At 34.5% G+C, this 23387-nt stretch overlaps 2 protein-coding genes across 2 annotated transcripts; both read right to left on the minus strand.

Moving 5' to 3' along the window:
• Positions 1–8792: 8792 nt before the first annotated feature.
• LOC134852912 (sterile alpha motif domain-containing protein 15-like) lies at positions 8793–11961 on the minus strand. The gene is made up of 3 exons (XM_063868774.1): positions 11756–11961; positions 9750–9848; positions 8793–9245 (listed from the first exon to the last, which is right to left on the minus strand). Exons 1-3 carry the CDS (start codon positions 11909–11911, stop codon positions 9072–9074), a joined length of 429 nt encoding a protein of 142 aa, XP_063724844.1. The 5' UTR covers positions 11912–11961; the 3' UTR covers positions 8793–9071.
• A 2804-nt stretch (positions 11962–14765) lies between these two features.
• LOC134853281 (uncharacterized) lies at positions 14766–19982 on the minus strand. Its single transcript, XM_063869254.1, has 4 exons — positions 19871–19982; positions 19109–19291; positions 18769–18930; positions 14766–16913 (listed from the first exon to the last, which is right to left on the minus strand). The coding sequence occupies exons 1-4, from the start codon at positions 19952–19954 to the stop codon at positions 15543–15545; spliced, it is 1800 nt and encodes a 599-aa protein (XP_063725324.1). The 5' UTR covers positions 19955–19982; the 3' UTR covers positions 14766–15542.
• Between the last annotated feature and the right edge of the window lie 3405 nt (positions 19983–23387).

Here is a 23387-nt window from a genome sequence, read left to right on the forward strand (position 1 = left end):
AAATTTGGTAAAGTATTACCAAAAGGAGGGACTTCTGGTTTAGAGAAGAGGGCAAAATCTTGAATAGAAGGGACCCCCGGAATCCCAAGTTGGTAGCCGCTATCCACGCACTCAAACTTATAGCAAAAATGTGCTCTTCCACCGTTTCCCCTACCAGCATTTTTGAAAATTATCTGGCTGCTGTTCATGCTGTTTAAAATGAGAAGTACAGCATAGTATAAGAATTGACTTTTCATTTCAATGCACAAAAGCAAACACAATCGGGCTAAATTGCATGAATTAAAAATGTATTTTTTTTCCTGCACAACCAACGTTTCATTCATTTTGGGGGTTTACAATATTATTAAGGCGGGACTATGTTAGGAAGGAGTCAACTAGTCCTGAAAAACCAGCTAGACCATGAAATTATTAATAACTTAGATAGGATAAAATAAGTCCTTGAAAAACTATCAACTTGAATGAAAATGAAAACCGGAAGGATTTAAGCTGGAAAAAGTTGCTGATTCAATGAATTACGATGAAACATTTTTGAGCTTGGCCTACGATAACACAGCAGGCAATTAATAATTACTCTAATTTTTGAAGAAAAAAAATTATTTAGAAAAAAACAACGATTTTGTGGGCTATTGTATCTTAGTTCGACTTTTCCATCACATATGCACTGATTTGTGTTCTCTTCCGACATTCCAGCAGGTAAAGAAGCTTCCTTCATCGCGCATTTTTGTTGCCCACTTTTCCTAATACAAGATAAAGAAATCACCAAATAAAGGAAAAAGAAATTACCCATTTTGGGAAAGATTTGGTTTGTGACAAATAAAAGAAACTTGGAAAATAACTGCCAAACTCTGTTGGCCTATTTTCATCAAAGCTTAGTTTTTGAATGAGTTACAACATGCACTAGTGGTTAAAAATAAGCGCAAATTTAAGGTTTTATTCTGTAAGATGCCTGTTTTCAATGTGCATTTTGGACAAGATTTCCTTCGAAGTTCAGTAAAATTTTTACATAGACCGAGAGTAGATGATCACTGCTACGCTCTATGAAAAAACCAATTTTTGTTTTTCATGATTTTCCAGTGAAAACCTGGTCTGAAAATGCAAGTTTTCCTCATCTGCACTAAATTTTTTACTTCGCGTGAATAAATAACAAACGTCTGAGTTTAGTAAAAATTTCACCCTGATTGTTTCCATTTTATCACTAAGAGTGCTTCATGTTGCATGAACAAATTTTATACTCCGCTTAAACAAGAACGATTTAACTACGATGCAAAAGTTAGCGCAGATGAAGACATATGGCGTTTTCAGACCCGGATTTTATTGGAAAGTCATTAAAACCAAAAATTGGTTTTTTCATAGAGCGTAGCTGTGATCATTTACTCTCAGTCTATGTAATAGTTTAAGTGAATTTGGAAGGAAATGTTGTCCAAAATGTGCATTGAAAACAGGCATTTTACAGAGTAAAATCCTGACTTTGCGCTTAATTTTGTCCATTAGTGTAGTTTCAAACCGAGCTTGGTTTTTTTTTGAGTTTTTGATATGACTCTTCATCAGTCTTATGATAAATCAATGAATCAACTGATTCAATCGAGTCATGTTTTTATTTTGCTCTATTTGGCGCCATTTTCTAACGATTTCACTGACGCTCAGTTTTATTAAACAATGATCAGAATAATTCGAAATCAGTTTGATGACATAAATCATCCAAGCTTTGTGGAATATTCGAGCCGATTTTTCTTTTAGATAAAATTTCAACAGATTTTCCAAATGGTGTTACAGGCTTTTTTCATTTACAACGCCAGTCACTAAACCATTTAAGTTCATTTTTTTTCTCCAAGTCACTTTTGACCCTTTTTGATATCAAAAATAATAATGTTGCCATCAAAATGATTTCAACCTCGAAAGTTTTTTCAATGCTTAATAAAAAACTACAAAAAAATTATCGGAGTGTATCGAGGAATATATATATATAAAAATTTAGTTGTGATTCGAACGACTTTGAAAATAATCCGAAATTTTTCAAATGTCGATACGAGGAAGCAACTTAAACGGTTTTAAATTTTCGTCTAATTTCAAGCAAATAAAGCGGGCATATGAGAAATATATTTCATTTTAGCAAAAAACTTTAGTTTAATCCAAGAAAACTAAGGTTTCGAAGTTTCAAATAGCGCTCTCTCGGCAGTGAAATATTTTCACTGACGCGAGAGCTTAGTCTTGAAACTGTCTTAAATTGGATCTAACTCACTTCGGCAAGCACATTAATCAAACAATTATCAACGGACTATTAATTCAAACAGAACTTCGTCACGGCAGTATTGTTCCGACCATTGAAAATGGGGAGGAACTTTGTACTCGGGCGTGTTTTTATTTTCGTCCCACGCAAAATCAGGTACCACAAAACAATCAGCGGACTGAGTTGACTGATATAATATTTTGAAACCATTTTTCAAACTTTTATATCTTTTACGAGAAATAGTGTCGAGATAACACCTTTGTGAAATTTTTGATGTTTCATCTATATTCGAGCAAGTAAAGCGACTGATCAGCTTACTGATCAGCTTACGTAGCTTTTGTATGCTTAATTTAAGCCTTAAAAATAGCTATACTCAAGTAAATAGCTATCAGAGAAAAAAAGTAGCTATCAGAAAAAAAACTAGCTATACTCAAGTAAAAGGTAGTTTTTGAAGTTTTTAGCATCTTTGTTAAAATAAAAAATTTCAGAACATAATTGAAATTGTTTTAAAAAAATTGTTAAAATTTTTTTACTGATTTGTTTTGATTTTCTTATCTTTTTAAAAAAAAAACTGAAGTTTTCCATTTTGCCGATTTTACTATGACTGTCGAGTAATCCTAAGTTCTAGGTTTTCGTTCATATATTTTTTCATCGCATCACGAAAAAAAAACGACACTAACTTGAAGAAAAAAATTCATATTTATGTTGAAACTATGGTCCGAACCTTTTGTGCTACTTGTACAGTTACCGGCTATTCTTGTTACACTGTGAAATTACTTTTCACCCGCTGAGGGCAAACAATTCATCTGCGCGCATGGGTTGACAATCTTATAATACATAATCTTATCACACAATTACCTATATTGCGTCTATGGAAAAAAGCGTATCATAAAATTAGCATAGAAGGAAATCAATCGATAAGCTTTTTTTGATCGGAAAATTTTTAAAAATTTAATACCATATTGACCGAAAATTCAAACAAAAAATGAATGGCAAATTTTTTTTACATTATCAGAGAAAAAAGGCACATGCTGAAGTTGGGCAAAAAAGGAACAAATTGCCGATTAAAAATAGCGAAATCAAATCTTATTTGAGCGGAAAAGTGGGTCTTTCTATTTTCACACTGTTTTTTCAGTCTATGAACTATCATGTTTCTGTAGGACATAACTTTTACTGCAATAATTGAAAAAAAACTTGTGAAAATAGAAAGACTCGCTTTTCCGCTCAAAAGGGATTTGATTTCGCTATTTTTAATCGGCAATTTGTTCCATCTTTGCCCAATTTCAGCATGTGCCTTTTTTCTCTGATAAGAATGCAGTTTTAATAAAACTTTTTTGGCCAATTGGATGTATTAGCAAATAAGAAAATATAGCTTTTGGCAATTAGGCGTATAGCTTCACGCAAAAAACATATAAAAAATCATGAAAAATCAAGCACAAGCCTAATCAATTAATTTTTGAATTGAATCAATTTCAACTCAAGTTCAATCATTTTCTGCGCTGAGTTACTTCGAGACTTCAAAAAATTCATGAAATTTTCTCGAAAAAAATCTATTCTAAGTTGGTTTATTTAAAACCCTATAACATAATCAAAAACGAACGATACTGTTTTCAATTCAGAGCCCAGGGCATCAGCATCTTTCCAAATCAATATCGTTTCATATCGTTTTTTTTCGCAGCTAGGTCAAGTATGTCAAATTTGAAGCTATTTGCTTTAAATTTGTAAGTTGTTATTGTTCCGACTTTCGAGGAAAGCAAGGAAGATAAATGTCCCGGTTGATTTTTTATTCAGAACGATTTTAGAAAAGTTAACGGCGTTTGGGCATCGATCGCGAAATCTTTGGATGGCCAAGCTAGTTAATGGGCAGTCAGAGCGAAGTAATGGGCAGTCAGAACATTCAGGACTTTGGTTTGACACGACAGTCTTGTATTATTAAATTAAACAGACATTTGATTTTAAATTATCAATGGAACAATATTTACCACTTCAATACTAATCGATAGCAGTGAGTTCAATGCAAACATGTTACAGCATTGATTTTTAAATTAGCAACGGAGCAAAAGTTAAGACAAGGAAACAACCGTCGACAGACACAATTTAAAAAAAAAGCTTCTATACTTTTTTAAAGTTTAAGTCCCACTTGAAACTACAATAAACAACACTTGCACTTCAATTAACAAAAAATGCTCAAAGTACAAAAAAATAATTACGCGGCAACTAAGCCGGAAAAAATGAACAGACAACAGTTGAACCAAAAAATTGTTTTAAAACAAAAACTTAATCTTTCAAGCCCACCTGAAACTAGAATGAACACCAGTCGCACTTGCAACTACAATGAAAGTGCTTACAACACAAGCAAAATCCATGGTGCTGCAATTTTGCTGACAAAACGAAATTCCGGCAGTTCAGTTTGTAAAAAAATAAAATCAATTGCTTTCATACTGAAAAAAAAACAAGATCTGGTCGGGACTTGAATCCCAAACCTTAGGGTGCAACGGCATTATCCCCAGGCCAAGTGGGAAGGAACCTAAAAGATGTTCACAGAAGACAAGTAGAAAAGCAGTGAAATATTGCGATAAATTTGCAAGTAAGTTTTTTTGCCAAAAACAAACAAGCTCTTCTTGGGAAATCAATTGAGTAAATTTTCATTAGCGAGAAATAGATTATTCAAAAATTGTGTTTATTTTATCTGAAGAAGTCTTAATAAATTGAAAAAATGATTTTTCTCACCAGAATTTTTACCTAGAGATGACGCTGCACGTGGCAATTGTTAGCAACTAGAGTAAACTAAACGTCAAAAAATAGTTATAAGAATTTTTTTTGAAAGAGACAAAAACAAACATTCTATTGAGTTCTTAAAAAATGCTTTCTGCGGGAATCAAACTTCAGACCTCGAGTGTTCATCTCAAATGCCTCACACAATTCTGCTGCTGAGTCAGAGAAACTGAAACACTAAACTAGCTACTGATGAAGCGTAATTTAGTAGAAAAAAAACAATGATTTTGTTTCAATGGTAAGAGAAAACATCGGCTAAATTTGACCTTATTAACACAAGCTAATTTAAAAAAAGGTGGACGATATTTTTTCATGTGCAAAATTAGGACAACCAGTAGCGGATTTGAGGGAGGGCCTCCGCCCCCTCCCGCACCTCAGGCATTTGACACCGACACAACCCAAAGGGTCGCCCCTTTGGTTTTTTCAAAACATTTTTCAAAGGACGCCTTTGGCGCCGGTCCATTTGTAGTAGAGGTGTGAACGTACTAGAGGTGTGAAAATGAGTCCAAAAATGTTTTGAAAAAAACCAAAGGATTTAGCGATGAGTTAAAAGCATAGACTAACAAAATGGATCGCAAAAACATTGATACAAAAGAGCATAGCCATCTGACAAATCGAGAAGTTTTAATGAAATTAAGGAGGCCGAGATATTGTTTGCCTAACTTGAAACGTTGCAGCTTTCGAGTTTTAAAAGTTCAATCTATGTACAGCTTTTTAAATTAAAGAATCTCTGTTTGTCTTCTTTAACCATTTTTGAAAAATATATCAATATTTTTTCTTCTGCTAGGAAATCCTCAAGTTCAAATTAAATTTTTTGAGAAAAAAATCAAGCTTTTTGGCTCCAATTAAATTTCAGTTATCGAAGGTATTTTTCTCTCGTATATTCAAAGTGAACTATGTTTGCAGGCTAACAGTTTTTTAAACTTTTAAAAACAGTCAACAGAAAGTTGGAAGTGTGAATGAACCCAAGAAACCAAACATGTATTCATTCAAAAAAAAATTTCACGTTCGAGTTTTGCAGATTAAAAAAACACTAGGTTGGTGCTCTTCGAATTTCACAAATAATTTTATGCGGTTTTTTATGAAACTAAATCAATCAGAAAAAAATGTGCTGAAATAAGAAGATCTGATTTCTATTCTGCTAGGATATCTCAAAGTTTGGATTTAGAAATAAAGACATAGAAATTTAGCATATAAACTTGAATTCAATTTTAGCAATCAAGTCAAGCCAAATGAAACATAGCGTGATCAAGGAGGCGGAGCAATAAGCAGAATGGTCTACGAGCAGAATGGGTCTAAGAGCAGAAAAACAGAGAAATATTGACTTAAGTTGGTTTATACGGGCTAATTGATAAAAATAAAGCAATAATTGGAATCGTCAAAAAAATATCGAGGAAATGAATAAATTATGTTTAAATTGAGTAATTTCAGTTTTTATAATTAAAGTTTTATTTGAAATCTTGCGGTCTTATGCACAAAACGGCCCAAAATCAGTATTTTATCACCTTTCTTGAACTAATTGGCAATTTATGCACTCAAAATCGAATAACATGGTCCTGCATTTCAAATGAAATTTCAAGCAGATAAAAATGCTGGCCGACATGCGCTAAGCTATTAAATTTGTGATCTACTAAAGCCATTTTTTTGAATTTTTCTTGTGTTGTTTGATTGAATTGCCTGACCATGTTGTTTGAATTTGTTTGGCTAACATTAGCCAATCGGATTCGACTGCATAAATTTAAGCTCAAGATGTAAAAGTATTGATTTTGGGCCGTTTTGTGCATAAGACGCCAAGACTTTAAACAAAATTTTAAGAAAAAAATTGAAATTACTCAATTCATGCATAATTCATTCATTTTCTTGGTATTTTTTTGACAATACTAATAATTGTTTTATTTTTATCAAATAGCTCGTATAAACCAACTTGAGTCAAATTTCTCTGTTTTTCTGCTCTTGGACCCATTCTGCTCTTAAACCATTCTGCTTATTGCTCAGCCTCCATAAATTGCCAATCAGTTCAATAAAGGTGACAAAATACTGATTTCGGACCGTTTAGTGTATAAGACCCAAATCTTGATTAAATTACTCAAATTATGCATAAAATGTTTGTTTCTCTGGTATTATTGACATTTCTGATAATTAATTTACCGATTAGCACAAAAAATTGATATTTTTCAGTTTTTCTGCTCTTGGACCTTTTCTGCTCTTAGACCATTCTGCTTATTGACTGGCCACCCGTGATAAAAATTTCAGCGCTTTTCCTGAAAGAAAACACCACAACTGAAAACTTCAAGTTTTGACACATACAAATCCTTGAATCTAAAAATCTTAAAGTGGAGTCGTTTTTGGCACGATGAAAACCTTAACAATTAGAAAACACGAGTCAATGAAAATGGAACTTTTTTATTTGCAATCATTAAGACTGTGCATATACGAAGTCATATGTGCTGATTGCTTCATTGTGTCAGTCGACTCAAAACTGCAGAAAACCAAGCAACCATTGATTCTTTACTTCAGTGATATGCAATTGCTCAACTTTTTATCTTTTAACTCTATATTGAAATACAGAGCTGACTTAAATTATCCGGACTAAGAAAAGGTGTGAAAACTAAGATCTCTATTAATATTAACACCTTTTTTAACATTTACATAAATTTTAATAAGTAATCAACAAATACAGATAAAAGTAAACATAAATCAACAAATTTACATACATACATACATACATACATAAAAACATACATACATACATACATACATACATTTTTTCGAACTGCTTTTATTCTACGAAGAATGCTCCGATACAACCGATGAAAGTAGTCGTCTGGAAATGGCTTAATTATTTCAAAAACTTTCCCAATAAGTTCTGTAACTGTTGTAGGCTGTTTTTCACGAATATTATGTTTCATTTAATTCCATAAAATTTCAATAATATTCAAATGTGGAGATTGCGCGGGCCAGTTTTCCAAAACTTGAAAACCATTTTCCTGAAGAAAAAAAAATTGTCGAAAATTTCAAGAATTATGGCAACTGGCATTGTCTTGCTGGAAAATTTTGTCCAGATAAATGTTTTTCATCAAGTGGATTCCAAGTAATTTGCAATATTCGGCAGAATTAATGTTTCCGTCGATGACTACAATATCTCTTTTCCCAGAAAATTTTATGTAGCCCCAAAACATCACCTTTTCCATCAAATTTTGCTGTTGGAGTGATATATTTGGGATAACGCTTATTTGGGGGTCGTCTCACATAAATTTTGGCGCTGGAGTATAACTCAACGATGGTTTCGTCTGAAAAACTATGTTTTCCTAAAAATTTTGTTGTTTATCTCGAAAATTTTGGCAACATTTTTCGCGTTTTTTTTCTGTTATGTCCCAAATTTTCGGTTTTTTGGCACTGACTCGGGCTCTCAGTCCTTTCATGACCAAAATTGATCAATTTTTGCTGGCTGAATAATAAATAAGCGGATCGAAAATAAGCCCATAAAAAATGTAGCAACGTTTTTGTTTAGGTTTTTGAATATTTTATTTATTGTTGAATGTAGCACGAATCTCTAAATAACCGTCAAGTTTGAATAATGAGTTTTTTTAAAAAATAATAACGCTTTGCTCAGTTTCATTTTCACACCTTTAGTCCCGATAATTTAAACAGCGATTCCGTGTTTCAATATGTTTCCGTTTTCAACTCAGTAACTTCGCCACAAAATTTAAGCTTATCTCTTAGAGACTAAGTTTGGCTTTGGCTTAAAAAGTATCTGAAACTTCTTCGCCAATGGTCAAAACAGAGAACGTTCCAAAAAATATATCTTTATCTACATATGAAACATACATACATTTCGGTTATTTACATTTGTTGAGCCCATTCGTTTCAAAAAACAAATTCAAGGTAGACAGTCTATAAGTCGATGGCAAACTTTGACGCACGAGAGTTCTCGATAAAGTTAACATTCGACAATCTACTAAACTAGTGCGCCTTTCCCATTATGAAGCCAATTTCAATGTGGAGTGTCTATAATTCGATGTTGTTTTTTGAGCCTCGACAATTCTCTTTGAGTAAATACTCTTCTAAGCTACTGTCCCTTTCCCATTATGAAGTCACTGTACACTAGTGAGTCCGCATACTCCCCTGTCGGTCGTTTTCGCTCTAAGAACAGTCCCATTTGGTCTCTGGGGGGATCTGCGATGCTTCTGTCCCACGGGATCAACTCAATGCCCAGCAGGTCTCTAATTTTGGCTGCTATAGTCTGAAAATTAGGCGTGCTTTGTTCTGTTGAGATGCTTAAATCAACTCAACGCACAGGTTTTTTATTTTGGTACCTAGTGTCCGAAAAACGTATTAATTGTGTTTACATGATTTAAAAACTCTCAAGATATTACGACTTTGATTAACACTATTCGCCAAAAATTAAGAAAAATAAAACAATAAATTTTCGGTTTTTTTCAGACAATATCAAAGATTCTTTTTGTACTGAAAACAATTCATAACTAGAACTATAAATTGCAGGCAACAACCTCCCAAAACTCTCAATGAAATCTATGTAGACAAGGAATTCAACATTGATTTCGTCTTTTACCATTTATCTTTTTCCCTCGAGCTTCGAACAGTTGTCTCGTGATTGCACAGCAAACAAGGATTTAAAAACACACTCGCAGCCTAATCTGGGTAGTCGAAAAGAGCCGAACATGCCTACGCTATGAACATCCGCTGCCCTGATCGTCTTTAAAAAAATTCTACCAAATTAACGTACTTTCATGTGTTCGAAGTCAGTGATTCCAATCTGTGGAAAGTGGGAACAGTCCATCAAGATCAGCTTCCTCCCGTCAATGAAGTTGTCCGAAAAACACTCCTGAAACAATTAGCCAACATTCCCAAATCCGCTAACATGTTACGCATCGACGTTAACGTTTTGTGCAAGTTGTGGCATTACGCAACCATCACATCAAATTACCGATTATAGGTTTGAACTATTAAGGTCTGTTCTATTTAAGTGTTTTCTATCATCATTCGTAGCACAAATAAATTCATCAAGATTAAATTACATTCATGAACGTTATTTCAAGAATCATTTTCCTTCCCCTTCCATAATAATCTAAACGTCCATTTCATGACGTTTACATGAAATGTTCTCAATTTCAGCGCCAAAATTTCTAGAAAACTTCTGAACTTCAACTACCCAAACGTTGAACTTGTAGTTATCTCAAAACATGTAAATCTTAAAGCGTAAGTTGTAAGCCTTATGCATCTATATATATATTGATTGAAGATTAATTTATTTGCTAATTTTGAAGATATTTCACGTATCTGTCGGAAATAGTCAAAACAAACAAACCAACTTTTATGGTAAAACGCTTTGACAAGTTGTGCACATTAAATGTTATTAATCTGTCAGTTAAGTGTTGACATTATGTATTAAGAGAACTCTTTCGGCCAAACAAAAAATCGTAAGATCAAATTTTTCATAAATTGGAAAACAAAACAAATTGAATTAGAACACAGAGGGGAAGCTTCGCTTCGCAAACACTTGCAAGAAAACGACAAAAAGCAGCTCTATAAAGTGCAAAAATAAAATTGGCCCTGAATGTTCCGACTGCCTTTTAAGGTTTATGGAGCAGTAATAACATTAAAAAAGTAAATGTAACAAAACCAAATGAAAATTTTTGTTTTCTAAAATTTGAATTTTTTAATGAAAATCATCCCCCCACACGCCATAAAAACTACAAAAGAATAGATTTCGCTCCTTGTAACAAATCAAAAATGGCAAATAAGAATCTTTCAACCAATTTGGAACGATTTCTAAGAGGGATTAAAACTCCGCTTACGCATTTATAGCGCGAAATATATCGCGCGTTAATTGTCCCAAATTGGCCAAAAATGGCAATCTTTAAACCCCCATAACTTTACGAAAAATAATCACAGGTGAAATATCGTTTCAAATTTAAGCTCAGGACAACAATACCTTTTGAATGATATAAAAAAATCCGTCAAAAAAGGCTAGTAAAAAAGTCGAAATTTGTCTGAAGAAAAAAAAACCCACCCCGAGCACAAAGATTCCGTTACTTTCGTGTCGAAAGTCGGAACAATAAGCCTCGAATTATTAAAAAAAAAAATTCGGCAACCTTTGAGATTCGAACCTGCGACCTTAAAATTTCCAAATTAGAGAACACTCTTAATGAATACTTTTATTTGCGAGTTATGTTAGAAAAAAAAGAAGGTTTGTAATAACACACTAAGCTGATCGCAAGTGTAAGCACACTTCAAGAGATCTAAATTACACTTTAGAAGCTAGATTTATGTAATTATTAACGAGCAGTAATCGGTCGCTGTTGCACAGAAAACAAGATGTTAAGGTCAGTGTTCTGAAAACAATATGAGCTGCCTTTTCTTCTTAACCAAAAGAAAAATAACCAAAAAAAAAATTGCATGTAGTTCTTAAGCAGGGGCACAACAGCGGTTCGCCGTGATGAGCTGTACAGCTCGTATGTTGGTCCTATCCCTCGTGGATAAATGATCTTAATTAATTCTTATTCAAGCATTTTGTGGCCGGTACCTTTAAGTTTTATGTCTCTCTTTTTTTCTGAACTTTTCTTGATCTCTTTAACTATACCCCTCAATCCCATTGAAAAAGAGGGGATATTAGTTACTAGATAATAAGTGCTCACATACTTAACCATTCGTTTAGCTCTTTATAAGAGTGGTTATACTTACTAGTAGCTACCATGGCGGGGAAATAGTAAGAGCGACCCTTTTTCTTACCCTGTACTGTGGATACCCGATGCTCTCAATCCAGTCCTGGACCTCCTCGCAAGTCCAGTTGAGAGCCACTGGCTCATCTGGTCTGGATGAAACCGGCCTGGAAGAGGACGTTTTACTCTTTCTACTCACATTCGACGGACTTCTCTCGCCTTCCATTTATAGTCAATTTTACTAGAACTATTTTGATCTATTATTATAACCAACATATACCTGAAACATTATAACCATGAAAAATGGTATTATTGACTTTAAGGTGATAAAAATCAACTAAATTTAAGACACGTGGGACTGGATGGACCCATAGATGCATGCGCTTTTTCTGTTAAAAAAATAATTTAGCTCATATTTCTTTTGTTCAAAGGCGTGAGTATACATTCGCGTATTCTGGGCGCCTATTTTCATTCTAAATTACTACCTGCTACCCTTTGAAGCGATTTTTCAGCATCCATTTTCGGCTGATAGACTTTTAGAATTTTCCATTATGTTGCTGCTATCGGTACTCAAAATTCAGGGGCATAAGTGCGCGTCAAACAAACAGACCTTTGTATAAACCATTCATGTTGTATCAAAGTTGTATAAACCATTCTCTCAAAGCATTTGCCAGTTCCATTAGAGTTTTCGGTTCAATTCGGTTTAAAAAAACAAATGGCAAGTTGAAGATTTTTCGGAGTTAAAAAAATTGTCAGCAATGCTGCCTATAGGAGATGCTGCGTATTGTTCCGAACATTGAAAATGGGGAGGAACTTTGTATTCGGGTGTTCTTGTTTTTTTGCTTTTGTTTTCCACGCAAAGCCAGGTACCAATACTCATCGGGCTGGATTGAGTGATACATCATATTTAAGCCCTTTGTCGTGATTCGAACCACATTAAAACATCTCAAACTTCTTATAGGGTCGAGAAAAACCGATTTGAAGTGTTTGATTTTTTAGTCTAAATTCGAGCAAATGATGCGCGCGAGCAGGCTTAGTGGCTTATTTTTGCTTTTGCTTACTTCAGGCCGTGAAAACTTAGGTTTCTATAAGTTACGTTTTTTTGGAGTTTTTTAACGCCGTTAAGAAATTAAAAACTTCGAACATTCAAAAAACTTTTGCAAAAAAAATTTGAAATTTAGAATTTTTTTTTTGATATATTTTTTTTGTATCTTGGTCATTTATCTGCAACTTATGCCTTTTACTATGACTTTCCAATATTCCTAAGTTTTAATTTTTTCTTCAGATCGAGCGAACAATTTTTGTCTCAGTTCGAGCGAACAAAGCAACCGAACAGTCTTTTTATTTTCCTTACAAATAAGCTACAATAAATCATAATCGGACTGGGTTGAGTGATAAAACATACTAAAACTCTTTCAGCTAGGATTCGAACATCAAAATTTTTTTCCCGGTGTCGAGAAAAACCGGTTTGAAATTTCTGATTTTTTGTCTAATTTCGAGCGAGGGAGCAGGCTTACATTAGCTTATTTATGCTTAATTTACGCCTTAAAAATCAAGTTTTACTCTGATGAAAATAGTTTTTGGAGTTCTTAGCTTTATTTTAGGAATCAAAATAGTTTTTTAATTTGTGGAAAACCTGTTTAAAATTTTTGATTTTTGGTCTAATTTTGAGCTAATAAGGTGATCGTATATGCTTACAACAGCTTATTCAAGCTTAATTTCAGCCTTGAAAATTAGTTTTGTCCGAGTAAGGGTAGTTTCTGAAGTTTTCAGCGCAATTTTGGGAATAAGAAGCTTGTGAAAATTTTCATGTGAAATTTTAAAAATATATATTTTGTTTTGTTTTTCTAGTCATTTTTCTTCAAAAACTGTTTCCCAATAGACCTATTTTCTATTTTACTATGACTCTCAAATATGCCTAAATTTTATTTTTTTCGTTCAGTTTTTTATTATAACCTGCAGAAAAAAAACGACACCAAGTTGTAAAATTTTTTTTTTGTATATTTAAGACTGTGGTCGGAACACTCTGTGCTACTTGCACAGTAACCGGCTATCCTGGTTTATTTTTGTGATCACGGCAGAAACTGCATTTTTAATAATCGTGGCAATATGTGCAGTACAGTACCGAACAATCTATCTGTTAAATTTCGCGCAGATGTCAAACCGAGAAACTTCGGTTATTGAATTCGGCTTCGGTCCGGTTATTAATCAAAAGGTTACATCAATTCCTGCTCTAAGATTCTGAGAGAGCTACAAAAAGCAAACTAGATTGCTTGAAAAGCTGATAAATTCATCAAACCCTCTTCTCCCTTTGATGTCCGATCGCTCTACTTAGTGAGAAGGAATTTTTGACTATCGTGTTTTTCCAAATTTAACGAATCTCTAATAACGCGTGTAGCGTCAGATAAAAGCCTTTCAAGCCGTCTTTATAATTCCAAACACATTTCCTAAAAAGTTCGTTGGTCTTGAAAAACAGCCTTGAATAGTTCCGCGTTTTCTTTCAGGCAATGAATGCGAAAAGGTTTAGAAGATTGGCCTCAATCTGGTTTCATTAAATTTTTTCAAAGATTTTTTTTCAACTTCGTGACCAAATTCTAGAAACGTACTTTGAATCAACTCCCCAAGAAAAAGGCTAACTCAATCAACGGCAACCATTTCTGTGGTCGAAAAATTGCGTGCTAGTTGCACATAAACTGAACCTGCAACTTCTGCGGGCTATACTTTTGAATTAGCACATTAAGGTTTCGCTACATCTCATGAACAAAATTATCACGGAGGGAAAGTTAATTGCGGAAAATTGAAAAATAGCACCTATTATCATAATACATTTGAATTTCGGCCAGCTAAGGTGATGCAATGCACTTCGACGACAACTCATATTGCATCCGATGTCCATGCAATCAAGCCACAGAAGTTAGCGAAAAAGAAAAACATATAAGATTACAAATTATGCAGATTTGACGCAAATTTCCAAGATCAACTTAACTGAATTAATCATTCAGGTAGTTTTTAGAAGATATCAGTTTCTTAAAACATTTCGTTTGGATAAAGAATGAGAAAATTTTTTCCAATCAAACCTTTTCATGGAAATTTCCATTTATGAGTCAAATGATCAAAAGTTTGATCACTTGATTATGAGTTGATCAAAACTTCATTTTACAGCTATTTACCGATCTTTTGATTTCTATTTTTTAAGTTAAATCATTTCATGTGACACGCGATTTATTTCAATATATAATTTAGTACAAAAACTGCAAGCTATTTGTTACAATTCAATTCAAGCTCATTACCATTCAAAGTACAAAAGATGATAAAAAGAATAACTTTCACTGATAATCTAGGGCATATTGTTCATTAATTTAGTACACAAGTTTCAATTTAATTTAGTAACAAAAGTTAAGTTACAGATACAAAGCATGTTTTCAGGAACCTATGGAACAAATTAAGTAACTCGATTTTCAGCATAAGAGCGAATTACAAATACATCTGGTTTTTATTACCGTAACCCGGTAAATTGTTGGAAATGAAAGGCGTCAGACATAGCTAAATCAATGGCGAATATTAATTCCCCGTAAAAGCACAGCAATTTCTTACCAAGAAATGTTGTAGAACTTCCAGTTAAATTTTGACTACTTATATAATTATTTTCAGAGGAAACAAGCCTTGGGCTTTTAAATAAGTTCAGTGGCAACTCTACAACTGATTATCTAGGTCGACAAACTTTTATTCGTTAATTTCTAAACTACATAAACATTTTGTATTTTTATCATCGCGCTACGATTTCGAAAAGTGATAGAAATATAGACAAATTTGAATATAAATGTGCATTCGTGGTAACAATTTAAAGACAACTTTCGTCATGAATACTGGTCGCTAAAATGTCGGGGAGGCAGATTTGATTTGACGTTGTGGTGCCTCGGAACATTCAACATTTGCAGAAGACCGGGTGGCCTAGGAATATTGCACGGAAAGGGCGCTCTCGGAACTTCCGACGAGTACTGGTAACTCACCGGTTGGCAACTCGATCGTCTAGTCGGAGGCTCCGGAGGTTTCTCCTCTTCACAAGCCGGTGTAATATCATAAAAATTCTCAGTTTGAGAGTTATCTGAATCCCCAGAATGAGTTGAAGTTCGGTTGTCCGAAGAGGCTTTCGTTCGGATTATTGTACCCGAACTGTGGTCGGCGGATATATCTATATTCGAGTATAGTCCGCCAACAGCTGCAACTTCATCTTCGCTTGAGTTCGGGGTAGAATTCATACTTCCATTACTCGCCGGGGATCCCCGAAGAGTGTTTGGAGTCCCAGACGTTGCGTTATGCAGCTCTTCGTAATAATCTTCATTGGTTCCTCCATTTTTGACATCGTTACCGTCCGAGGAGTTCGAGGTCAGTCGATGATGCAGGACCCGACCTTCAAGATGACCCGAAGGCGTTACATTGGGATCTGAATTATCGGTTCTTAGCGAGTTCACATCATATTCGTCTTCCGAGTAAAGATTGGGTTCTTGATACAACTCTTCTTGTCCAGTTTTACTAGGCAGTGTTGGAGCTCTTGAAGGTTGACTTGGTTTTCCAGTACTTGCTATACTAGCAGGTCGGTTATTTGGAATCGGACTCTCGTTATTATTAGTTTGTTTCTTTAAGTCATCGACTTTAGAGTATAAGTTATCGTCGACTGAAGACGGGTTTATATTTCCATTCATGATATCATGACTAGGTTTCTCAGGGGGTGGATTCAAGGGCGGCGTGTGAACGGATTGCTGGCTTCCTTTTGAGGGCCCTGTAGTCGCAATTTTATGCCTGTTCACACATTCTCTGATGACCTTGGGAATATTTGTATATTGGTCTGAGTAAAACTCAAACAATCCCGCGTAACCTACACATCGCCGTCCCGCTTCAAACCTGAACACTTTCTGTTTATTTATAGCTCCAAATCTACGAATGAATTCCAGTTTCCATTCAAAAATAGCTGCTCTTGTTTCATAATTTCGGAGGGTAAGGCCGTCGTGTTTCACTTCCAAAGCGTATGGGCCTTGTAGGTTACACGCTCTGGCTGATTCGGTGTCTTTGATTGTAACTTTAAAAATGCAGCCTATGTCATGGTCGTATTCGCTTGAGGGTGTGTAGATTTCGTTCTCTTGACTGTCGTCCACGCTTTGATAAAGGTCTACGCTTCCTGCTTTGGAGAGATTTGAGGAGTTACCACTGCCTCCGCTACAGTACTCAACCTAAAGTCAATCGATTCTGATAACAGCGTTGGTTTAAAATCAAGTAGCAAGGACAACCGGTTTCTTAAAAAACTACAATGAAAATTTGCAGTAATTTTTTTAAAATTTGTGATGTTCGCAAGATAGCGCTTAAAAGCTTTGAAAACCTATTTTATTAAATTTTTCAGGACTTGAATAAAAGGTTAGAAGTTAGACGAAAAGTAAAAAATTAGATCACTCAACCCAGTCCGAAGATTTTATGACTAATTGTGGCATATGAATTTGCGAGGAAAACAAAAAAAGAAAAACAAGGAGAGCCGGTTGCTGTGCAAGTAGCACAGAATGTTCCAACCATACACTTAAAATAAAACAAGTTTTACTTTTTTCAAATTAGTGTCGTTTTTGGGCGGGGCGTGAAAGCCTAAAACTCAGGAATTTTTGACAATCACGAAGAAAAAGGCAAATTAAGTATCAACTTTATCAAAGAAAAACAAACAAAAAGCATTTAAACATTCAATAAAATATCTTTTTTTTTTAATTGTTGAAATTTTTTTCCAAGGCCGAGCTGAAAAAAAAAATTACAAGAAAAAAACTAAACTTTCATGACTTATCCTCCAGTAAAAAAAAATATGCTCGCTTGTTTTACTCGCTCAAAATTTATCAAAAACACTGATAACCAATTTTCTCGACACTAAGAAACCTTTTTGAAATTTTTTTTAAATATTGTTCAAATCGGGGCTGGAAGAGCTTTAATATGATATATCACTCTTACCATTTCAACAATTATTTTTTTTTCTTTTCTTGGTTGAAAAACAAAACAAGCCTTCTCACTGGATTTTCTCGCTCGAAATTAGACAAAAAATTAAAAACTTTCAACCTGTTTTTCTCGATAATACACTAAAGGACAGAATTAAATGCAAGTTTTCACTCCCTAATTGCCTGTTTCCAATGTCCATTTTGGACAACGATTCCTTCGAAATCCAGTTAAACTTTTACGTAGATCAAAAGCAAATCATCGGAGCTACCATAAGAAAATATCAATATTTAATTTCAAAGACTTGCCAGTGTAACCCGGGTCTAAAAATGCCAGATTTCTTCATCTGTACTAAGTTTTTCAATCCGCGTGAAAAAGTAAGCAACAGCCGAATTAAGCGAAATTTTAACACTGATCATTTCAATTTTCTCGCTGGAAAATTTACACGTCGCATATCAATTATTTATCCTGCTTATTCGAGAAAGTTCACTCCAATGCAAAAATTAGTGCAGATGAAGAAATCTGTCACTTTCAGACCCGGATTACTTTGGTAAATCTTTGAAATCAAATATTGATATTTTCAGAGATGGTTTCATGATTTGCTCTTGGTCTATGTGAAAGTTTTACTGAATTATGAAGGAAATGTTGTCCAAAATGGTCATTGAAAAGAAGCATTTTAGAGAGAAAAAAAGCTGAATTCGCGTTTAATTTAGTCCACTAGTATAGGACAAGTTTTGAAAAAATTTTTTATGTCTTTCGAATCACGACTGAGAGTGCTTTACTATTATATATCACTCGACACATTCACATTATTATTTGTGGTACCTGATTTTGCGTGACAAAAAATGGGGAAAAAAACTAAATAAAACCCATCCCAAACAAAGTTCCTCTCCATTTTGCAAATGGTCGTAAAAACTACATTACACCCGAATACAAAGTTCCTCTGAATTTTCAATGGTAGGAACAAAAAGTACCCATTTTTTCTCAGCTAAATTTCTAACGTAGAGTCAATGAAAATATTCGACTAATGAAAACGTAATGTACACAAATATTAAATTTCTTATCCGAGTTTCGGTAACATTCAGCCGTTTCCTATACAAAATGAAAACTAAGATCACTTACTGCCTCTGGCTGTTCGTAGACATTTTCTGAAGTAGCAACAGTGAGAGGCTGAGAGAGTATTTCCCTGTCATTTCCCCAACATGTGGTCTTAATACATTGAAGCCATTCGTCCAACTCCCCGTCAAGGTCCGAGGAATCTTTGATTGCAAGTTGAAGTGTACGCTAAAAAATTATTAATGTCGCCGAGCTATCATTTGCAACAGATAATAGAGCGGAGAATCTTAATAACAATTAATAAAGAATATGCTTTGACTATTGAATTAGTCTTTTATACGCGGATTGCAATTTTTTTGTGAAAAACGGTAATTGAACAAAAAAGGCTCCCGTCTCGAATACTAACTTCATCTGAGAGAGTGAGAAGAATAACAGTCTTGTAAACTTTATCGAAAATCATTCTCGCACTGATGAGACCATGTAAAGAAAGACTCTTGTAGACATCGTTCTTCTTCAGACACCTGTAGTCCAGTCGCTCAAAGCCGTCATCAGATCTTTTGAATATCTTGACACTCTTTTTCCTCCAAGCCTGAGAATAAAAACATTTACGTTCAGCGCCAGCAATTAGTAAAACATTTTCAAAACTATTCTCACCATTTTAAACAGTATTTTTTCTCAGTTTCAAAAAGGCAAAAAAGGATGTGAAACGGCTGTTCACGCCGTTTTAAAGATTCGCCATCATTTACTTAGTGAGACCAGTTCAGACGCTAAAATAGACTCGCATTCAAAATTTTAACTTCTGCAATTGCACTCAAAAGCATAGCCAACAGAAGGTTCGAAAACTGTAGAAGAACAAGGAAACCAAAAGAAAAATAGATTATAGCTTTACAATTTTCAAATTTCAAAGAAAAGTTAAAGCTCTGTAAATTTCACAAACATTTTATGATTGACACTTCTTTACTAACATTAACCAAAGTTAAGGAAAAGAGATCAATGAGTAAACTTTATATTCCGCAGAGAAATTTAAAAAAAAATCCTTTTCTAAAACAGAAAATCATCACTAGGAGAGAAAGGAATCAACGTTTCATTTTTGTCAAATGTGAAGCTTTCGTCAACAAGACATCATCAGCAAATCTGAAGTAAAAGACAACTTAGACAAAATATTTACCTTTTTATGTTGCATCCAAAGCATCAAAACGCCCGTTTTTATACAATTGGGCTCAAATTGGACTGTCTCTATTTGACTCAGCATTTTCACATCACTCTGATACTTTCATAACATCGCTGAAAAGAAGAATAGGCATTATAGCAGGTCAGATCAAATAGCCCGTTTCGGACCAATTCATCAACCGACAGACAATTATATCTCGACCGCCAGACAATTTATCATTAATTTTAAATAAGCAAGGACAACAGGTTACCGTGCAAGTAGCACAGAATGTTCGATCATAGTCTTTAAAAATACAACAAACATTTTTTTTACAAGTGCCTTTTTCTGCGGATAACCCTTTAGCCTAATTGTTGCGATAATTTTATTAAATAGATGTGATATGTTTGTGCACGTTTGTCGAGCGCCCTTTTGAGGGAATTTAGACAGGTCTGTCAAGTTGGTCTCTGGTTTTAGGGAAGGAGTTCCTGGACTGGTGAATTTGATGGTGCGACGCTGACCTTCTGAGCTCGGATAAGATTGATCCTTATCATCGAGTTTTAAAGATTTTATATTTTTCTTTAAATCAAGTTTGTAATAAACTTTTCATCAATAACATTCCAATCCTGTTTTTATGGGTTAATTAAGTCCACTTGTGATTAGTCAAATTCCTTTTTTTAACCTAACACCGCACCGTCAAGTTGAGGGAAAACAACAATGAGTGTACAAGCAAAGACTGCTAGAAAACCTTCGGTAGTTTTAAGCTGGATTAGATTTGATTGTTTTTCTTATTGGTATCAAATCAGTTGTGTACATATAACACTTAGCGAATTTAAGAAGTTCCAACGGTTTCAATGTCCTAACTCTCAGCGAGTTTAAGAAGATCCAACGATTTCAATGTCTTATGTGTAATAATTTGAAATCTGTCAAAAATACTTCAATTGATAATGACTTAGTGCTGGATAGTTATTTAAAGACAGCCATTTCTGATGTTCGACTACTCAAGAAAATCCTAAGGACTCGCGTGTTTTATTGACAGAAAGTCTTTTGAATAAAGTAAATATTTCTACAAGGCAGAGAATATTAATTTTTGGCTGGTTTTTCCGACGTCTTTTTTGTTTTTTTTTTCTTGAGCAAACCAAAGGAAAGGGTGGCAAAAAAACGACAACTCTGAGATCTACTAAGCGAAAACTCAAACTTTACTGCCTAAATTTCTAACAACAGATCTTGAGCAGAGAATATTAAGCCAATCAGCAGCGAGCTCAATAAAGGGAGGAATAAGGCTGGCTGCTTCAGATGACCAAAATCGCTTTTTTTCTACTCCTAACTACAAGAAAAGGGGTATCCAAACACCCACCAGCTGATATAAATGCCACGAAACCGGAAAATTTCGATAGCCTTTTTGTCACTAAGTTCGACTTGTTCAATGCAGGTATGTTGTTTACAAATGACTCCTGAGCCGGCCCGGGGACAAAATTATTCCACAAGTTTTTGAAAACCTAATTAGTAAATCAAACAGCATAATGGGCTCCATTTCTTGAAATCACTTATTAAGCTCCGAAAGCTTATGCGTGAAACTAAAGATACCGAACCGCTAAAAAGTTTCATTTTTCAAACAAAACTTATCGCTCTCATAAAAACAGATAAAGGTTTGCGACCGGCAAACTAGATTTGTGACCGGCAAATTAGAAAGAGGTTTCTGACCAGTCCATCAGCAACACTCTCAGACGGATCGCGTCTAAATTAGCGGAGAGCAAGAATCTCCAAGATTGACAAAACCTTTATGAGAGTTTTCAAATAGGATGTGGTACTTGAAGAGGAGTTGAAATTGCTGCAAATTCCTTTAGAAAATTGATAGAGCGTGATGACAACCCGAAATATTCAAATTCACTTAAATTATTGTTTATTTATGTATTCAATTTGCTTGAAAAGGAACTATGCTGAATCACGTTTTTTCGAAACTGTACAAATATACTCATTGAGCCTGCAGTAAACCAAGTAACGTTTTTTATGAAAATTCATCATTAGGTCGGATGAGGGAGCAGAACAAGTTGATCCGAGGCTCCACCGTTTTTGCTGAAAAATAGAGACGCTAGTAAAAAAAAGAAGCCAAAATGAATGTTTGGTAGTTAGATGATGGAAATCTAACCGACGACTACAAGATTGCTCCGAGACCTTAAAGACTGTTTGAAATCGGAAAAAAAACTATGGCAAAGGCTAAATATAAAAAAATGGGAGCTATCTTTTTTAGGACAGACCCCAAGTACGCAGCAATATACAAGTATAGATCAATTTCGAAAAAAAACGTCCAAAAACAAAAATCAAATCTTAGGATGAACTAGTAGAATAAACGAAGGAAGATCAATAATCTGAAAAATAGAGAGATTTATTTAGCGAAGAATGTTTTTGAAACAATAGCTTTTGAAAGCCAGGTACCACAAGTCCAGGCACTGAAATTTTTCGAATTAAGCTTGGCAAGAACTTGAGCATGAGTTCAGAGGAACCCAAAGTAGGTACTTTTATTAAGCAGAGAGTCTCCCTCAAATTACAGGTTGCGAACGTTGCCTGTGTACTCAGTATTACTTATGATCGAAAAAAATTCATTTTCAGAGCCAACAGATTAGAGCCAGCTTTGTATAAGGTAATGATATACTCGTAGCCTCATATAAGGTCGTAAAGAACAATCTCAAAGCTGTTCCGTCCGACAAAGGCACTGGTTTCTGCATTTTGAGAAGCACTGACTACCATGAGAAACTATATGCTGTCACTTCCGGTCACCAGTTTACTGAAGTGAGGACGCCTGATGGCAGTGCTGAAAACAAAAATGAAGTCTAAGCGAGCGTTGCAGCGGCTTCATCGCAATGGCAAAATCTCTTGTAAGGTTTTGCGGAAGATACGAAGCGTTTAGCGCTCAAACTGCTTGGTTGTATGGGACCTGTTTTTTCACTCCCAGGAAGCGTGTATGAGAATATCATCAATTCCGTTTCTCGGTTTCTTGAGAATATCGATGAAGCCAAGATTGGATGGAGATGAGGTGCTGATTTCTTTCGACGTTAAAAGCCTGTACACCAACGTTCCAGTCGACGAGTTTATTGCAGGGAATTCAAACATTGGATTTTAAAGTTTGAGTTTGAGTAAATTCTGTTTGAGTTTGATGTTTGAGTTTGACTCAAACAGTGAAATGATGTTTGAGTTTGAATTTTTTATGTTGACACTCAATTTTCATGTCTTTAACCTTGGCATGACATACACCGTTTTTTGCGTAGATTCTATTGAAAATGACCAAATTGCATTTAAACCAAAACAACAAAAATCTACCATTTATTGGCAATTAACAGTAACAATTAGCAACAGTAGCAATTAACAAGTAACAGAAGTAAATCAGTTAAAGAGATTTATTTTTAACCGATTATTCGACTCCGATTCGAAATGCCTGATAGTAATAGAATGTCAAAGATCCACGGAATTAAAAAATAATGCGCGATTTTCTTACGGAAAAAATCCTACACAAAAACAGGCAGGGTTTGAGTTTGATGTT

The sequence above is a fragment of the Symsagittifera roscoffensis genome, chromosome 8, assembly GCF_963678635.1.
Source record: "Symsagittifera roscoffensis chromosome 8, txSymRosc1.1, whole genome shotgun sequence".
NCBI lineage: Eukaryota > Metazoa > Xenacoelomorpha > Acoela > Convolutidae > Symsagittifera > Symsagittifera roscoffensis.